The sequence below is a fragment of the Psammomys obesus genome, unplaced genomic scaffold (assembly GCF_907164565.1).
Source record: "Psammomys obesus unplaced genomic scaffold, mPsaObe1.curated_primary_1811, whole genome shotgun sequence".
NCBI lineage: Eukaryota > Metazoa > Chordata > Mammalia > Rodentia > Muridae > Psammomys > Psammomys obesus.
Window position 1 is genome coordinate 32,763,734 of NW_026596046.1, and position 20,581 is coordinate 32,784,314.

At 40.7% G+C, this 20,581-nt stretch overlaps 1 protein-coding gene across 1 annotated transcript in view; it reads left to right on the forward strand.

Annotated features, from left to right (window-relative positions):
* The window catches only part of Gdpd4 (glycerophosphodiester phosphodiesterase domain containing 4), a 63,367-nt gene that overhangs the window by 31,602 nt on the left and 11,184 nt on the right, over positions 1-20,581 (forward strand). Inside the window, exons 10-12 of the mRNA XM_055623263.1 lie at positions 7,026-7,176; positions 15,853-16,074; positions 18,125-18,279. Of these exons, the coding sequence (XP_055479238.1) occupies positions 7,026-7,176; positions 15,853-16,074; positions 18,125-18,279 (528 nt within the window). The remainder of the gene's footprint in view (positions 1-7,025; positions 7,177-15,852; positions 16,075-18,124; positions 18,280-20,581) is intronic.

A 20,581-nucleotide genomic window follows, 5' to 3' on the forward strand; every position in this document is an offset into this window, starting at 1 on the left:
AAAGAAAGAAAGAAAGAAAGAAAGAAAGAAAGAAAGAAAGAAAGAAAGAAATCAAGAGCTGGGCATGGTAATACATACTTATAATTCCAGCCTTGAAAAGCAGAGGTAGGAGAATCATGAGTTCAAGGCCACCTTTCATTACATAGTAAGACCCTCCCTCAAACAAACAAACAAAATCAAGACTAGCTGCAAAACAATGAAACACTTGGGAATAAGTTTAAAGAGGTAAGAGATCTTTGCCTCCCTCAACCCTATGAAACATTGATGTAGAAATGGAAAAGACATCCAAAACAAACTTATTGTAGATTTGTGGAATGAGAGACTTCGTGCTATTAAAATGCCCATAATACCCACAGGGCTCTACGGATTTATGTAACCTTTATCAATATGCCAATGATATTGTTCAAATACCTGGAAATAAAAGTTTTAAATTTTGTACAAGACTACAAAACAAAAACCCTAATAACAGTTTTGAGCAAAAAGAACAACTTCAAATCTGTTACTATGCTACAGTAACTAAAATAACATGGATAGCCAGGTGTGCCTGCACATGCTTTTAATCCCGGAACCCATGAGGTAGAGGCAGAAGAATCTCATCCTAGTCTACATAATAAGCTCCAGGACAGCCATGACTACCTGTGTCAAAACCAAAACGGCAACAAAACACACAGGACTGGCATAAAAACACACACACAGAAGAGTGAGCCACAATAGCTCTTCTACTCCCATATATCCATAGCCATCTTATTTTCAGCAAAGATTCTAAGAACACAGAGTGAAGAAAGGGAACCTTTTCAATAAATAGTGCTAGGAAATGTGAATCACCACATGCAGAGGAATAAGATAATGTCTGTATCTCACCAGTTTCAAAGGATGGATGTGGTGGCACATGTCTTTAATCTCAGCACTCTGGGAGGCAGAGGCAGATGGATGTCTGAGTTCAAGGCCAGCCTGGTATACAGAGTGAGTCCAGTACAGCCAAGGCTAGAACAGGAAAAGGAAGTGCAAGGCTGACAACCTAGTTTGATTCCTAGAACCCACAGTAGAAGGAGAGAACTGCATATCAGAAGTTGTCCTCTGGACCCTAGGGAAGAGGACAAACAGGAGAAACATTGGAAGTAGGAGGAGACAAGGAACACAACAGGAGCCTTCCACAGGGGGCCTCTGAAAGGCTCTATCCATCAAGGTATCGAATTAGATACTGAGACTCATAGCCAAACTTTGGGCAGAGTGCAGGAAACCTTATGGAAGAAGAGGGAGATAAAAAGACCTGCAGGGGACAGGAACTCCACAAGGAGAACAACAGAACCAAAAAACCTGGGCCCAGTGGGCTTGCAGAGACCGATACTCCAACCAAGGACCATGCTTGAAGAGGACCGATACTCCAACCAAGGACCATGCTTGAAGAGCCCCTGCTCAGAGGAAGCCCATAGGCTACTCAGTTTCCAAATGGGTCCCTAGTAAGGGGAGCAGGGGCTATCTCTGACATGAACTCAGTGGCTGGCTTTTTGATCACCTCCCCCTGTGAGAAGTGCAGCCTTACCAGGCCACAGAGGAAGAGAATTCACCCAGTCCTGATGAGACCTAATAGGCTAGGATTAGATGGAAAGGGAGGAGGATCTCCCCTATCAGTGGACTAAGGAAGGGGTATAGGGGAAAAAAAGGGAGGATGGGTGGGACTGGGAGGAGATGAAGGAGAGGCCATAGGCAGGATACAGAGTGAATAAATTATAATAAATAAATAGATTAATTAAAAAAAAGTTGTCATCTGACCTCCATACTAGTGTTGTAGTAGGCATCCGTCTTTGTGTGTGTGTGTGTGTTACAATACCCAGCCTCAAAAATAAATAAAAAGCAACTTCTTAAAAATAAATGTCTCATCATATGTTAATCATATTTCCAGCACTGTGACAAATACATGGGTAAATTAATAAGAAAGAAGCTTTCATTCCGCTCATGGTTTGAGCAGTATCAACCCACAGATCATTAGTCCTCTTACCTTTGCACTTAAGGTAAGACAGACCTGGACTAAACCTAGAATGAATGTATTTCCTTGATCATTAATTTTTTTCAGCCTTGTTTTTCTTCCTGGTGTAATTCATATGGTTCCTAGTAGATTTTGCTATACTGCAGGAGGGTTTGGAATTATGTAAATCAAGTCAGGAACCATTATCAGGAATTATCATCTTTGTAAGATTCTGCAGGAAATCTCCCCAATGCATTATGCCAGACATATGAGACAAACATAGGAAGGCAACAGAGCAACAATAAGCAGTTTCGAGGCAAAATTCCTAGGGCTTAGCTTAAACCAGGGACACACCCACTCGTCAGCTGTGCAAAAACTAGTGGACTGCTTCCAGGAAGCTCCTTGCTTGCCATAGGCCTTTTCTGCATGCAGTGCTCCCGGCAATATGGGCAATTGTGTGGTGTTTATATAATATTTATGCATACTATAAAATTTAAATCAGGTTAAGTGTACCTATTGCAAATATTTCCTTGTGGTGAAAATGTCCAAAGGTCTGCAGGACAGCTAGGGGGTACACAGAAAGCCCCTGTCCTGAAAAACAAAACAACAGGCTGGTGAGATGTCTCAGCAGTTAAGAGGACTGGCTGTTCTTCCAAAGGTCCATAGTTCAATTTCCAGCAACCACATGGTGTGCTCAAGACCATTTATAAAGGCATCTGATGCCCTCTTTTGGCATGCAGGTGTACATGCAGACAGAGCACTCACAAAACAAAAACACACACATTTTAAAAAAGAAAAACAAAACAACAACAGCAAAACCAAGAGCCAGAAAACATAAAGTTAGCTCTGAGTCCTTTACTGGAGTTGAGAGATAAACCACCCCCTGGCTTTGGGGGCCAGAGCTTCTGGCTCTATGCTTCATGCTGTTGCTCCATTTTCAGATTCGCTGCTCTTGGGTGATCTGTTGTACATTTGTGTGTGGTAGCAATAGAAGTACCCACCTATGTAAGCACATGTGGCCAGCAGCAGTCGACATTGGCATTCTTTCCTCTATCATTTTCTATGTCCTTGCCCATTGAAGGCCAGCTTCAACATCACAGGGTAAACTGAGGCAGAGCATCGGTGACTGGGGACTGGTACTGATTGTAGACAGTGATGGAGAAAAAGAAGAAAGGAGAAAAAAAATCATAAACAAAAACACACACACACTTAGAATATGAAGCAAGACAAGCTCCAGTTAGCAAGCTCCAACAACTTTATTCATACACACACACACACACACACACACACACACACACACACACAAATACATACTGAATGATGGAGCAAAGCTCCAAAGAGCAGGCTTCTACCATCTTTACATATATACACATATACCTTTTGGGTGAATGGGGCAAACTCCAATGCGCAAGCTAAAAAAACAAAAAACAAAACAAAAACAAACTTTTTTTTTTAACCATAGCTTATATATCTCAGCAAAGTCTTTCAAGCAGTATGAAAATAGCAATGTGATTACATTCTATTTTTCTTTTAGTGAATGATCGTGGGAAAACAGTATGTTCCTCAGTACTTTTACATGAAAACACTGTATGTATTACAGGTGAAGAAAACAAATGATTCCCAAGAACCCACATACATTTGTAACTAAGCAATCTGTTATAGATTAACAAAGTGTAAGCAAGCAAAGTAGTTTTCTCAGCCAGTTTCTCTAACTGCCAGGCTGCAATTTGCCATTACAAAGAAAGAATCAATTATTTTAAAATTTGTCTTAAAAAGTAATCTTATAAAAATCTTAAAAGAATCACAAATCTAAACTTTTATATAAAAACAATCAGCCATTTCTACTTTAAATCCTCAGGGTGCACATCTACTCATTTATAATGTTTTATTAAATCACATCAGGAAGCTGAGGGTAAAAAATGGATACAAGAAATTAATCATCATCTTGCTCACCAACCCAGCTTCAGCAAGAGAGAGGCATGTCAGCCAGTACCAGCTGGGCTGCTATTGTTCTTGTTCTTTGACCTCCTTAACTCAAGCCAGGTGTGGTAGCACTTGCCTTTAATCTCAGCACTAGGCAGGCAGAGCCAGGCAGATCTTTGTGAGTTCAAGGCTAGCCTGGTCTACAAACTGAGTCCAGGAGAGCCAGGGATGTTACACAGAAAAACCCTGTCTCAAAACAACGACAAAGTCTCTAGCTCAGCTATTAAGAGTGTGCCTTTCTGAACTTCAAATTGTTCCCTAAAATTTTCTACATCAGAGCCACTAACGACAATGCCGTTAGTATTGTAAAGGCAGTGATTCTGCCCACTGAGGGGCTGGAAGCCTCCTTAGAGTTTTCCTACAACTCATGTATTAAGAAGGATGTAAAGACACAAGAGCAACAAGCAGAGCAATGCTTCATAACAGCATGAGGTCCTCAGGACACATAGTCTTTGGAGCTCTGCATCTCTGAGGCACAACCATTGGGGTTGTGCTAAATAGTGGGCCACATTTCATGAGTTCTAATGCCATTTTGCTGTTCTTCCTGCATGGTCCTTGGAACCTGTCTCACACTGAATCTCTTGCTGAAGCTGGATTTCATTATCTAGATTAGAATGAATAGCCAGGGAGCCCTCAGAATCTACCTCTCCAATTCTGGTGCTGGAGTTACAAATGTGTGTTGTGTCCAGGTTTCTTTGTGGGTACTAGGGATCTTAATGCTGGGGTTGGTCTGGTGCTGTTGTGTATTCAAATGCTAAATGCTACCCCCCTCCAATCCCCCCCTCGATCTGGTTACAGTCCAGCCCCCCACATTCTCAAGTGATGTTGCATAAACTTTGCTCCCCTGTTAGCTCTGATTTGTTAATAAAGTTGCTGATAGCCAATTACTGGACAGAATAGAAGTAAGTAGAGCTTCAGTTCCTGGTCTGGGGATCAGAAGTAGGGACCATGATGCTGGAAGAAGTGATGGGGAGAGAGAAGAGAAAGGAAGAAGATGGAAAAGAGAGGACATGTTCTGACGGAGCAGATCCAGTACAGACAGGACCACTGATTGGCAAATAACTTGGGGATTACAACTGGGAAATAGGCAAACTATCTTAGAAAATTAGTTTAAATCATGCCAGCTCAGTTATTTTGTTAAAGATGTTTAAATAACTTGATAGGTCTCTGTCCCTCGGTTATTGGGGGGCGAGCCAGGGTAGAGCCCTCTAGAATTTAAGAAAAATACCACATCTTAACTCAGGTTCTCGCTTGCACAGCAAGTGCTTCCCCCGCTGGGCCGCTCCCAGCCTCAGGTGCAAATTTATCCGGCAGAATTTTCACTTCAGCTGTTATAGTTTTCATCTGCAGAATTTCAGTTTCTTTTTTATGCCCCCCACACACAAACACACACATGTGAGCTATTGCCTGTAGGTAAGGTTGGCCTTAAACTTAACATGTCCTGTCTCAACCTCCTGAGTGCTATGACACCAGAGTTATACGTGTTTTATGTTCATGCTTCCTTTGAATGTTATTTATGGAATTTATAATATTATTGTATATTACTTAACATCCTTGTCTAATCCTGTTACCTTTCATTTTTGAGCTTGCCTCTGTCAAAGGGTCTCCCTGCCATATATTCACATATTACATCTTTACATCTCTAGTAAGTTTTTATTGCTTGCCAGACATTGTAATTTTACATGGATGCGCTCTGTTTTGTTGTTTCCCTTTAAAGCATGTTGGACTTTTTTTCTAGCAGGTAGATGAAGTACTTGTAACTAATTTGATCCTATGTCTTAAGAGATCTTTTGGAGTACTTAAGTGGATGTCCACTGTTCTAGTTCTAAGTTGTCTTCATTTCTAAGGTGTGGCCTCCTGGAGTCTCTAAAGAATACCCATGCAATTATTGAGGTCTCTCCTCTCTTGCTGGATGGAACTGACTGAGTCACACCTCATGTGAGTTCTGCAATTTTGGAGATTCTGATAATTTTCTTGAAAGTTTTTCTTTAAAAAATTGTATTGCATTTGTGTAGTTGTGTGTTTATGTTTGTATTGCGTGGGCACACACATGCCATAGCACATGTGTAGAGGTCAGAGGACAACTAGGGGCGATTGGTTTTCTCCTTTCACCATGTGCGTTGTGGGGATTGAACTCAGTCTGTCAGGCTGGGCAGTAGATGCCTTTACCATCGAGCTGTGTTATCAGCCCTAGTTGTTCTTGCTGAGCTACACAGAGTTTCTATGTGTAGACTGATGCTTAGTCATAGCCTCAAGACCTCGGTTTGCATTGCTCGGGAACTGTTTGGCTTTGTTTTTGCATAGCTCCATCCTCCATAGGACTGTAGTCAATAAATTGAAACTTTATCTACTCTGATATCTTTCTTCCCATTGCAGCAAGATAGCTAGGTCCCTTTGGGCTCTCCCTTCTTATACAAAACTCTACTACTCACAGGAAGGAAGCATGTGTAATAGTGTAGATTAATTAATTTGCTCCCGCTTTCTCAGATGTAAAACACTGCAATCCCAAATGTTCTTTGACGGTTACTCCCTTTATTTTGCCCAGTTTTATAGTTGTAACAAGTTAAATAGCCCTTAATATCTCAAGACCATTGTAGATATTCTCTTGATGGTTGCCTTAATGAGAAAGGAAGAGAGAGTTTCATAAAGTCAAGGATTCTACAAAACAACCAGGAAGTAGAGGAATCAGAAATTTGTTTTATGATAATGGCCAATGTGGAACAGGTGCTATCCTGGAAAAAGACTCAGAAAAACACAGAAAGCCTGTGTGGAAGTATGTTTAATATGGTCCTGGGGCCCTGCCTCATACCCATCCCCATTCACCTTATTGTTAGGTCATTTCTGTACCTTCTGCTTTCCTGGTATCAGGAATATATACTTGTGAAAGATTGATTCCCAGGCAGGAAAATGCTGACATCTGTATAAATGACATGCATGTAGTCCTTTGCTGAGATTTGAGAAAGCATGAAAAAGCCTGGCAAGACTTGTAACCCTGAAGGGCTTTGGGGAATCATTATGCCATGTGGCCAGGTTTATTCTTTGTACCTCTTCCCTTCTTTCCCGCTTCTGTCTGCAGTTTTGATCATGTGCCTTTCCTCATGCATGACTATGACTTGACTAGAACAACCAATATCAAAGAGGTCCTTCCATCAGCTGCTTATAACCACACTGCCAACTTCAACTGGACTTTCCTGTCAACTCTGAACGCCGGCAAATGGTTCATAAAGGTAAGACTCACATCCTCTGCTTTTGTGAATTTGTGTGGAAGCCCTCCTCTGAAGGTTCATGTGCTGCTCCTGGAGATAAGGGTGAAAGGTAAAGAAGTTAAGAGCATACAGAGTCCCTCCTAGTTTAGAAGCAGGGCTATCACATTTTCTGGTGATACAGTGGGTCAGCATATACGAGAAAGGCTGTTGTAAACTTGGAAACTCAACCCTCATTGTTTATTTTATGTATTTCATAGTCATTGATAGTGTGTTTGCAATGCACATAGCACCTTCCGAGTAATTTGAGTATCTCACAGTCTTTATGAAGCAGACTAAGAGACACATTTATTCCTGAGTTCTTGCTTTTCAACAAATATGTGTTAAGTATCTACTGGGTACAAGGCACATGGGATATGATGACGAATAACCCAAATGGAGCGTTATAAGAAGTATACTGACAGCCCAAAGGGAGGAGCATTAGAATGGGCAGTTACTATACAATATGATACTGCCAGCTAAGGTAAACTTCTCATTGTTTCAGAAGCATGTAACAGGATGGGAGACTCTGGAAGAAGATGGGCTAAATAAGGAGATAGTAATATATAAAGCATACATCATATACAATATTATTTTGAGTCACCTTCTTAAGGAAGTTTTGTATATCAAGGAACTATTATGCTACAGGAAGATCGTTACCAAGGAGAACCATGGATGATGGTGGCAATGTATTTCAGAGTTACATTAGCCAGTGTGTGTATGGGGAGCAGGAAGAAGGATGGAGGAAAGAATAGAAAAAGAAGACTGAAGGAAGAAATAGTTGGGAGAAGAATCAATAAAGCATGCAGAGGGGAGATTTGGCAAAGTTGAAATAACAAGCTAGAGTAAATTCAAGGAGGTGAAGAGTACAGTGGAAGGTCAAGACTGCTCTCCTGATAAACAAAATAACATGTTTTCCAGCTTATGTGACTGGGGAAAACTCCTGAAGCCTCTGTTCTACTCAACCAGCTATAGTCATCAGAGGCCCTGATCTTGAAAATAACCATCTTACTAGGATAAACAGCATGTTCTCATTCTAAGAGCTGGATGATCATGTAAAAAGCAGTGAAGGATTAAGTAAAGATGATCTTATCTTTACAGACCCCAGTTCACACTCTAACGGCTATTAATGTAAGAGATAGCTGGAAGTAGATTTGTAACAACCATGTCTCCTCAAAATGTTTGTCCCTGTAGGAGGATGTAAAGTGTAATGCTACTTCCTTATGTGAAAAGAAAGCGATGACCAGGTGTGGCGGAACACACCATTAATCCCGATTCTTAGAAGAGGCTGTAGACCTCTGTAAGCCAGGGCTACAGAGCCCTGTGCCAAATCTCAGATAATCATAGTACTAATGATGAGATTATTCCATATTTCTATATATAAAATGTATTTCTACATATATCTGATATGCCTCATGATTCATAAATACATGAACACATAAAACTATAAACGCTCCATTAGCATGCATATTAGATTTGCCAGTCATCATCAGAATTTTATCATTTCCCTTTTACATTTTATTCATTACGTATGTGTGTGTGCATAAGTGCATGTGTGTGTGAGCATACGAGTGGAGAGGAGATCAGAGGACAATTTGCAGGAGTCAGTCCTCTCATCTTACAATGTAGGTCTCAGAGACCAAACTCATGTCATGAGGCTTGCTGGCAGAGGCTGTTGTAGGTACCTTTACCTGGTGAGCCATCTTGCTGACCCAGCTAATGTTTAACAATGTGCCTTCAACATGAAAAGGCCAGTCTATATCAGACATATACAACATTGCTCCAAAAGTCTTATTAGGATTTGTAGAATTAAACATAGTCCTAGAGATGAGCCGAAGTTTCATTAAACTGGGATGTTTGATGTTTAGTGTGAGGTATTTTAATCTAATGGATAACTTTTCTGGGTTGTTCTTATTGGAACTTGATGGTCTTCATTACCAAAAGACAACAATAGTTATTTTCCCTGGTTTGATTCCACCTGAGGCCTGTGGCATGTAATAGTTAATGTTTCTGTTAAATATGTTCTTGGTTTGGGTTTTCAAAACCTTCCTTCAATACATCTCTTAAGCCTGGGAATGTAGCTCAGTGATAGAGCTTTTGCCTGGAATATTCAAAGTCTTGGGTTTGAGCCTCAAAGCTTCAGAAGAGCAATGGAAGCCCAGCCATTTTCTGTTTTGAGATTCGGAGTTTAGTTATAAGTGGTAAGACTAGGTGTGTTGCTATGATAGATTTTGGTGGGTTTGTTTTTTTTTTTTTTAACCAAAAGCTTTATTTTAGGATGTTAAGTGGTATGTATGTAGCATTTAGTTTTACTATGTCTGTGAAACCTGGAGTTCAGATTTGGTTTATTTGGGAAACTTTAAGTTTCACTATGGGACTTTCTTTGCTTTCTTCTGATGTGTCAGTAGCAGTTGAAATAATGTTATCTGTGATTTAAAATATTTAAAGGGGTAATATTTTGCAGTAAATCATTTTGCTGTTGTCTTAGGGTCTCTGTTGCTGTGAGGAGATAATATGGCCACAGCAGCTCTTATAAAGGAAAGCATTGAATTGGGACAGGCTTACAGTTCAGAGGCGCAGTCTATTGTCATGGTGGGAAACACGGTGGCATGGAGGCAGGCCTGTCCATGGATGTCATTGTTCCAGTCTTGTTCATGCAGCCATTTCTAGGAGAGACTGTTTCTTAGCAGATTCCCTGCTCCTCTGGCTCTGATCATCTAATAGTGCCAATTATTTCAGAAATCATCTCATCATTATTACTGTAAAATAATAAGTTCATCTTCACTAGTATTTTTAACCTAATACTTATATAGGCAGTTTTCTTGATTTCATGAGAAGTAGTTATTGTCTTTCTATATGTAACACTGTGACAATAAACCAGATAGTTTGCTTTGCAATGATTTTTAGTATTTTTTTTCAAATGTCAATTACATCTGTGTCTTTAATAGGGACCCAGGGTTTGTCGTATTGGACTGACTAGAATATATCCTTAACTGTGATCCTGAAGCCTTGCTATCACAGTTTGCTAACCGTGACTGCAGAGAAAGGAAAACAGATTATGGAATATATGCAAATGGACACATCGCCATGTGAAGTAGAGGTGGAATAAACAGATTATGGAGGTGCTGGAGAGATGGCTTAGTGGTTAAGAGCACTGTCTGCTCTTCCAGAGGACCCAGGTTCAATTCCCAGCACCCACATAGCCGCTCACAACTGTCTGACATCTTCACACTAAAGCACATTAAAAAAAAAAAAAGGGTAACAGATTATGGAATATATGCAAATGGATGCATCACCATGTGAAGTAGGGGTGGAATAAAGGCATTTCTTTCTAAGTTGAGGGGTCAGTGAGATAAGACCAAAATACCAAGGGTGTTTTACAGAAGCATAATGTAATATTCAGACTTTTGTTTTGTTTTTCGAGACAGGGTTTTTCTATGTAGTCTTGGCTGTTCTGGAACTCACTCTGTAGACCAGGCTGGCCTTGAACTCACAAAGATCTGACTGCCTCTGCCTTCCAAGTGCTGGGATTAAAGGTGTGCGCCACCACTGCCCAGCTTCAGATTAAAAAAAAAAAAAAAAAAAAAAAAAGTCTTCATTGCATGCCCATCAAAAAGTAGAAGACAACAAAATTCTCAAATGAATAGTCATGACTAGGATATCAGTTACTTTTCCGTTGCTGTGATAAAATACCATGATAAAAAACAACTTAAGGAAGAAAGCATTTATTTTAGTTTATAGTTTCAGAGTGAGCACCTTTAAAGGCAGGAAAGGCATTGCATGGTGACAGGAGCAAGAAGCTGGTTGACCACATCTTCATCCACACACTGGAAGCAGAGAGGATAAAGCAAGAAGTGGCTGACAACATTCCAAAGATGTGCATGCCCCAAACTTGGAATTTATTAATATATTACTGGGCATGGTAAAAGCCTTCTGCACATGTAATCGAGGTTATGGACCTTCAGGAGAGGAAATTATCATGATTTTCCAGATGACCCCTGTCTACTCAGTCCTTTAAAAAAGACTTTCTTAGATGTGACCAGAAGGATTTTACCAGTGGAGAAGAGAGATACAAAAGAGGTTCGAAGGGTGTCAGGGACTCAACCATCAGCTGCAAGCTTTAAAGATAGAAGAAAGAGCCTTTGCGCCAAGGAACGTAGATAACTCCTAAAAGATGTCAGGGCCTCAACTTATGGAGGCTCCCCAAGTCACAGGGAACTGACTTCTGCCAATAATGTGACTGAGCACAAATGTTCTCTAGAGACTCTGGAGTGATGTGGAACCTGGTTGACACCTTGACTTAAGCCACATGAGACCCATAAAGAACTTCTGATCTATAAAACAAAACAAAACCCACAGAAAAAAAAATTATCTATGTTGTTTTAAGTCACTAAGTTTGTGTTAGTTTGTTATAACATAATACAAAATTGATCATGGTCAGATGTGGCAGTGCAAGCTCTAGGCCCAGCACTCAGGAGGTGAGGAAAGAGGATCACAAGTGTGAGGCCAGCCTGAGCTACACGGTGAGTCTAAGGTGAGGCTTGACTGTCTCAAAAGCAAACTAGTCATGAAATAATGACTGTCTTTAACCATGATGACAGTGCTATATGGACTTAGACAGAAAACACTTCAACTAAATAAGCTTCTCAAATCAATAACCACTGGTTCAACATGAAACTCTTTCTTCTCCTTGAGATAAGACTGCTCTATATAGTCCTGGCTGTCCTGGAACTCATTATGTTGATCAAGCAGACCTTGAACTCACAGAGATCTGCTTGCCTCTGCCTCCTGCAATTAAAGGTGTGTGCCACCATGCCTGGCATGAAAACTCTTTCAGTATAATTTATCATGGTAATAATCTAAAGAAAAAGTATGTAATCACTTAAATTTATATATCAAAGCATTCAGCAAAATTCCACTTGTATTGAAAAATGTGTGTACGTGTGTGTTCATGTATGAACACATGTGTGTATACATATGGCAGCCAGAGATTGTTGTTAGATTATCTCCCCAAAGCAGTTTCCACTTTATTTGAGGCAAGGTTTCTCACTGAACCTGGGACTGGCCAGCGAGTGTCGGGCACCCTCCTGTCAATGCTCCCTAAGTACTGTGATTATAGGCAGGCATTACCGCAGCTGGCTCTTCACACGGGGATCTGAACTCAGAGCCTCAGGCTTGTGCAGCAAGCACTCTATTGACTAAACCATTTCCCTGGTTCCTGTGATGGAACGCTATTAATGAACTAGGAGTAGAAAATAAAGAACTTCAAAACACCTCCAACTAACACCATTTCCTCATAGTAAGAAGATGAACACTGGCCTCCAAAGATGAGGAATAAGCAAAGTGCCTCTCTTCACCACTCCCATGAGCAGCATGCTGGAAATGATGTACAGTGTATTCAACACATAAAAAGAACTTAAGGGATGCAAGCATGGAAACCTGAATTTGTACATTCAGTAACCATGTAAAAAGCCAGGCATGATGATTAATATCTCTAGTCCCAGCACTGAGGAGGCAGGGACACAAGGACCCTGAGACTGTTGCCCAACCAGATAGCCAAATCGGCACACTCCAGGTTTCAGGAGAGATCCTGTCTCAAAAATAAGGTGGAGAGAGATTTGAGAAAGATGTCCAACATCAACCTCCAGTCTCCACATGCACACACACGTGAATATGCTCAACACGTGTTCCTATACCTACACATGTCTACACACCTAAGCACATCCCTATACACACTAAAAGATAATAAAAATTAACTGTGTGTTCTCATGGTATATAATAGTCAGTTTTTGTTTATTTGTTTGCTTGCTTGCTTTTGCAGTGATGAAGATCAAATCTAAGGTCTTATGTATGCTAGACATGTGTTCTTCCACTGAGATACATGCCACGTCACAACAGGCTGTTTTGAAATCTGTCTGTATCATGTAATGGATCAATCAGACTAATTAACCCATGCTTTACCATACATGATACTTTTGTGTGTGGTGAGACTGCTTCAATTATGCTCTAGTATTATTATTTAAAAAAACCACCAAGTTTAAAATTATAGTCAGCATATAGCAAACAAAGCTCTTGAAATCACTCTTTCTGTCTAGATAAAGTTTTGTATACTTTGACTAACATCTCCCCAGCATTCCATTACTACCACCAGTTCTGTAGCAATCACTATTTTATTTTCTGCCTTTATCAGTAAAACCTTCTTAAATCCCACACATTAATGAAACTAGCATCTTTCACTATACCAGGCTTACTTCACTTAGCGTGATGTCCTGCAAGGTGATCCATGTTATCTCAAGTGACATAATTTCTTTATTTTTAAGGCTAAATAGTATTCCATCCATTCCAACATGATGGATGCATGTTGATTTCATGTTTGTCTACCACATATAATGCTCCTAAGAACATGGGAATGTAGATATTTTTACCTTTCTTAGTTGTATCTTATCATCCTTGTATGTTCTGATCTGATAGGCTTCAGTCTTTGTTTCCTTTGGGTTTTCGGTTGTTTGTAGGTTATTTCATCCAACCTTCAAGTTCAGAGAATCTTTTTTTAGTATATCCAGTCTACTAATAAGCCTATCAGATACAAGCTTACCCTTCAAAATAATTCTAAGGGATGGTTGTGGTGGCATAGAACTAGAACTCCAGCAGTCAGGAGGCTGAGGCAGGAGGATTATAAAGTTGAAGCCACTCTAAACTACATAGCAAGATCTTGGCTCAAAGAAAATTCTAAGAAATACATAGATTACTACATCACTTTCCTGTTTTATAGTGTGGGCTATTAAAACTAAGATCATTGAACAAGAGTAGTATTGATTGTTAACCTACAAGATCTAGAATTACCCAAGAGATAAGCTTCCTGACATGTCTTTGAAGGATCGTCTAGATTAGCCTGTGGGTATGCCTGTAAAGGATTATCTTGATTGGGTTACTTGAGTTGGAAATGACTGCATTAATTGTGGCAGCACTGTTCCCTGAATAAAAAAGAGGAAGCTAGCTGAGCATTAGCTAGTCATCGTTCTTTGCTTCCTGGCCACAGACACAATGTGACCAGATGCCCCAATTTCTGCTGCCATGCATTCCCTGAAACGATGGACTATACCCTCAAACTGTGAGCCAAAATAAACCCTTGCTCCTTTGCATTGCTTATTGATGAGAATTTTGTGTAACAATGAGAAAAGTAATACAGAAAATTGGCACTGAGAAGTGGGGTCCATTGTTGTGACCATGTGGTCTTCAGGCCTTTGGAACTGGTTTATAGGAGGATTTTGGCCTAGAAAAGCCTTTGAATGCTGCAAATAGAGCTTAATGGGTGATTCTGGTAGGAGCTTGGAAGACAAGAATATGAAGAGAAATGTGGATGGTATAGGCCCAATTTATGAGGTTTTAGAGAGATGCAAGAGTTCTATCCAGAACTGGGCTAGAAGCCATTTCTATGATATTCTGGCAAAGAATCTGGCTACGTTATGCCAGTGAAAACTTGAATAAGGTTGAATTTAAATGAACATCAAGAAGTGTACTGAGTGAGGATTTTAACTGTGATCCAAGATGTATATGAGTACTATGGAAGACAGAACATGATATAAATTTATAGAAGAAAAAAATGGGCCATCAGAACTTCTTGCTATCAAAGTCTCATAAGTATGGGAATATTTAAGAAAAAGCTTCATGAAGGAGGAAGCATTTGAACATGTAGAGTGAGATTTTTAGCAGGTTATTATCGTAAACAAATGAGGGAGTGGCAGAGCTAGAATTAAAGCCAACGAGCCCTGAAACCAAAGCATGTGTTCTTACTATTCCAGAAAACTGTGACAGCAAGAGCCCACGTGGTGAGGCAGTGTGGTAGAAAGGGGGTAGGTGCTGTGTGTTACAGAAGAAAAGACTAAAAAGGAAAGTTAGGAACGTGGAGGACGTTTGGTACAGGTATAAGACGTTTAGAATATCAAAGAAATCGTCCCAAACCCTCAAATCACCAATGGAGATGACATTGTATTTCCCTTATATGTCAGAGGGCGCAGTGGGTTTAGTGGTAATGGGAGCAATATGGAAGCAGAACCACAGAGCAGGAAGCTTGGGAGTGCTTTGACCAGAACCTGTTAAATGAATATTAATATTTAAGTAAAGTTACTGGAAATTAGTAGTGCAGCAGCTTTTCTTTAACCTAGCTGGTTCCCAAATAATTGACAGAGAGACTATGGTTTATTTAAATAGGTGTGAGTGCAGTAATGGGCATTATGAATCTGTTCTAATGCTCCATAGCCAACCTGTCTTCCTCCCAGCCCAAGTCCCCATAATATTTGGTCTTCTCTGGAATCAGCTCTTTCTCCTCGTGCCTCCTGGACCTCTCTTCCTTGTGGTGCAATCTCCTACTCCTCTCTCTTTCTCCTCCCCTCGCTGGAAATAGAAGTCCCACCCTATTCTCTCTAATGTCTAGGTACTGGCTGTCTAGTTTTATGGGCAAAGCAGAGAAAGAATGGTGAGCATGTTTACACAAAATTGAGACAGGAGAGTCTTAGAATAAACATGACAATGCCATGTCCAGACTGAAACCAGATAGTGGGACGGAAAAGTCAGCATTTGAATACACAAGGGTAAGCTTTACACAGTGCACAGTAACATGTCAGCAAGAACTAACATTTTCTTTGATATATTTATTTTTAGCATAAGCCATTTTTTGGCATGAAATCTCTATCAGAGGCTGATAAAAGAAGAGCAAGTAACCAGTCAATTGCACGGCTGATTGACTTATTGGAGCTTGCCAAAAAGGAACAGAAGGTTGTGATATTTGATCTTTTTGGCCCTCCACCAGGGCATCCCCTCAGAGGCACATTCGTGCGAAAAGTAGTACGGGTCATCCTTGACTCCAAAATTGAGCAACGTTTGGTATGTGTTTCTAAGTATTTATGGCAGAGTCGGGAGGTGGGCAGCTTGTCTAGGAGCACAGTTGAATTTAACCTATGGTATAATGCCGGAGCCCACCGGCAGAGTCGAATGGTTCTTGAGTAGGGAGTGAGGATTGAAAGAAAAATTAATAAACCAACGCACTGCACATGGGCTCTTTCCGAGGTGGCTATAGGAGAAAACTAGTGGCCAGTTTATTCCAGTAGTCCCATTTTAAGTCAGAGCAAAAGCACCTCAGTACATGACTGAATTCACAGGGAAGTCAAGACCTCTTTACTTCAACCACCTGTCTGTGTGATCCTCACACAAACAAAAGGTGTGAACTTAACAAGACATCCCATCTGCTGTCTCAAACAAAAGGAGACAGGCTCAGCAGCTTATCACTGACTCCAGTGAAGGCCAGGGTGAAAGCATGTCTTTCTGCTGAGATCAAAATAACAAAGCAGCCTGGCAGACCAGAGGCTCCCCACAGGATAAGTCTTCTCTGAGATCTGTCAATGATTTTGCCTTCTTTGGAAATGGAAATTATTGTTTATACAGTTACAGATGGCAGTCCAAGAATGATCCAGTTAAAATGACTCCAGTAGGGAAAAATATTGAGACTGTTTGCTATTCTAAACCAAATACAATATTGGTGCATTGTTAAAGAATGATTTATGAGTTGAGGAGATGGCTCCATGCATGAGGCACTTGGCACGCAAGCATGAAGGTGGGACTTTGGATGCTCAGAAGCCCCGTGGGAGCTGGACAGGCAGAGCAGCCACCTGTAATTCCCGCACTCGAGAGGCGGAGAGCACAGGGCAGTACTGCTAACTAGACTAGCTGGAATTGGCAAACTCCAGGTTCAGTGAGAGACCCCAGCTCAAAACTTAAATGGAAAACAATGAAGAAGCTACCTAGTGTCAATTTCCAGCCTCTACATGTATGGGCACGCGTGTGCACGTGTACATGTAAATTCACATCTATCTGAACATTCACACATTCATGCTACATACATATATACGTGTCCAGGAAAAAAAGAGTAGTGTATGTATATATGGCGGGCCTGCTCTTACATAACTGTAATTCCAGCTACTTTGGATGCTGAGGCCAGAGAAAGGCAAATTTAAAGCTCGAACTTACTATAGAGTAAGTTCAAGGCCAATTTGTACACTTTACAGCAAGACTTTTCCTTAAAATTAAAATTTTTTAAAGAGGGCTGGGGATATAGCTCACCAGCAGAATCCTCCCCTTGTGTGGTTGGGACCATGTGTTCAATCCCTAAAACCACACAAAAAATAACTCTGATATGATCTGCCTCTTGCTCAATCTAGGCCTACGGGCCTTCAGCAAAGTGCGGCTTTGAGGACTAGCTTTGAAAATCATGCAGAACAACCACTGGCTCTTAGTTGAGTGGAGATTTGGTCCTCATTTGTTTTGGGGTTCTTATTTTAGAATCACTCTCTTTATCTGCAAAGTTACATTTTCAAATTACTTACTTTCTCAAAACACATTAATGCTGTGAGTAAAACAAGTATGTATCTCCTTGCAAATAGAGCTCTTTCCACAGAGGAGTCACAGAGGAAGCCCTGTTACCATGAAACAACTAAGTAGCTCCTTTCAAGGTTAGCTGTTGACATCAGAAACTAAGGGATTGTTCTTTAACATTCATATCTATCAGTATTTTTTTTCTGTTAAGTGTCTAATCCATGGTCTTGCAAATACTAAGAAGATGCTCTACCTGAGCTACATCTCTGGGCCTCAATTACTCTTTCTATGAATTTTTCTATACACTTGAGCCCTTGACTTACTATTAATCAGAGGGTGGAAAGGTCCTGGGGAAACTCAATTCCACAGCAACCTTCCCCATTTTTAAGAGTTTATTAGACAACACAAGTAATTTGATCATATCAGTGAAGAGCTAGAATCTTCCCCTGCCTCCTGTAGACTACCACCAATAGTTTACAGGGATGGAGCTTCATCCATTCTCCCCGGGATGTTTGTGTGAGGAAGGCTGACCATCCACTGAAGGACTGTCTGTTTCTTCTTGCAGATATTTTGGTTGCCGGGTCATGATAGGGGCTACGTCAGGAGCATGGCTCCTGGTTTTCAGCACGTGGGCCGTTTATGGTCCAATGATCGTCTTATGAAAGAGAATATAACTATAATAAATGTTGACTATAAAAGGTTGTTCTATGGTGGGCTGAGGTAAGTGTTTGACCACCCCTCTTGGCATGCATTGTTGCTATAACATTCACAAAATATCAGTTCTACTTAGCTCCTTTTCACCTTTATTTGGTTTCCTACCACCTTTGAATCCTCTGTTTTCTCATTGCTTCTCCTCACTCCCTTCTTTCGACAGCAAACATTTTCTATGCGTGGTGGCGCTCCTTCGTACCCGCTCAGTACCTACTTTAAAGATGCATGTATTATGTTGTGTGTGTTTCCCTGGCGTGTGGTGTGTGCACATGTGCAGCCCCAGGAAGGCTAGAAGAGGACATAGATCCCCTGGAACTGCAGCTACAAGGTGGTTGTGAGCCTCCGCGTAGGTGCTGGCATTTTAACCAGGGCCTTCTGGAAGAGCAGGCAGTGCTTTTACGGGCTGGCCATCTCTCTAGACACTCCACACGTATTTTTATATACTTGGTATATACATTTTACTCTGTACTTTTATAAAATTGATTATTTAAGATTCAGTAGTTAAGTGAGATCATACAATATTTGTCTTTCTACCTTGGTCTTATTTTATGTAACATAGTTTGCCAGGTTTATCCATATTGGGGCAGATAACAGAATTCCTTTTGTTAAAGGCTAAGTAGTATTCTATTGCACATAAGCACCATATTTAAAAATCCATTTCTTAATCTCTTGGTGGACACTAGGGTTGATTCCTTATCTTGGCCATTGTGAATTGCCAGTGAACACTGTGAATGCTGCAGTGAAGTTGGGAGTGAAAACGATGCCTTGAATATCATCACAAGTATCTTTTGATACGGTCCTGCAATAGCCACTTTTATGTCTTTCCATCCTCTCCACCCCCAGCCTAACATATTAACCCCTGGAAAAATGTCTATAATGTGAATTTTAAGAATGAACAAACTCATATTTATGTGGAGACTAATTTATTTTTTCACTTATCATTTTTATCCAAGGTGTTTATCTGTAATTTGTTCCTTTTTGTTGTTGAATAGTGTTCAATAGGGCATATACCAAAGTTTGTTTAATCAGTTACTAGCAGAAGGACATCTGATTATTGCCATCTATTTGTGTAGGGGATTTCATGCAAATTTAAGTCTTTAGGTCAGGGATAAATGCCCAAGATTTCAAATCCTTGGGTATAGTAATTGAATGTTTCATTAAAAGCCATCAGACTTTTCCAGGAAGGATGTACCATTTCACATTCCTGCCAACACCATGACCCAGAGTTTCTGCATCCTTGGTAATTTTTGGTGTTGTCATTTTTTGGTCTTTTCTACTCTGACAGGCATGTAGCAATATCAGTTTGTTTAAACATGTATTCTCCGAAGGCTAATGGTGTTGTGTTTATTTCCTCATGGGTCTCTTCCTTTAAATTACTTTTCTTTATTGTTGAATCTCGAGGATTCTTCTCACCCTTTGTTGGGTAGGGTTTCAAAGCATTTCCCTGCAACTGGAGAGATGGCCCAGTGGTTGCCCAGTGGATGCCCGGTGGATGCCCAGTGGGTGCCCAGTGGACAGCTTCCCAGAGTGCCCAGAGCCCCCAGCACCCATGCTGGGAGGGCAGAAACACCCGTGACTGGAGCTCCAGGGGATTTGACACCTTCTTTCAGACTCCATGGGCACCTGCACACTAATGTCAGGCATACACACAAATAAATAAGTACAAATAAATCTTTATAAAAGGCAATGCATTCCCCTAGCCTGTGTCTTACTTGTGGGATCTTCTTAACAGAGCACAAGGTCTCCGCAGAGAAAGAGCAGTGTTTCCATTTTGATGAGGCTGGCTTATGAGTTCAAGAGCTGACAGTTCCTTTCTTCTATGTTTTCTATAAGGTTTATCTTTTTACATCATACACTCAAGCCTGCAAATCATCTGGAGTTCACTTTTATACACAGTCTGAGGTTTGGTTGAGATTTTAATGTTCTTTCAGGAGAGTGTCTCTGGCCTTCCAAATTGGTGACAATCTACTTTTCCACTCACTTGCTTTGTCACAAGTTATTTGAGCACAGTTGTGTAGGTCTATTTCTGGAGTTCCTGTGGCGGACCACTAACACATGTCTGTTCCTGCTCTGGCACCTCGCTGTCTTGATTACAATAGTTGTATGTAGCTTCAATGCCAAGTAAGGTGGCTGATTCCCTTTCACTGACTCTTTTTCTAGATTGATGTTTGTTTGCCCCAGCATATGGGAGACAGGATTGTCAGGGTCAGCCTGGGCTACGTAGTGGGCTTAAGACTACCTTGCACTATAGAGTGAGACTCTGCCAACCACCCTACACCTCAAAAAAGATTTGATTTTTCCTAGAGCTGTG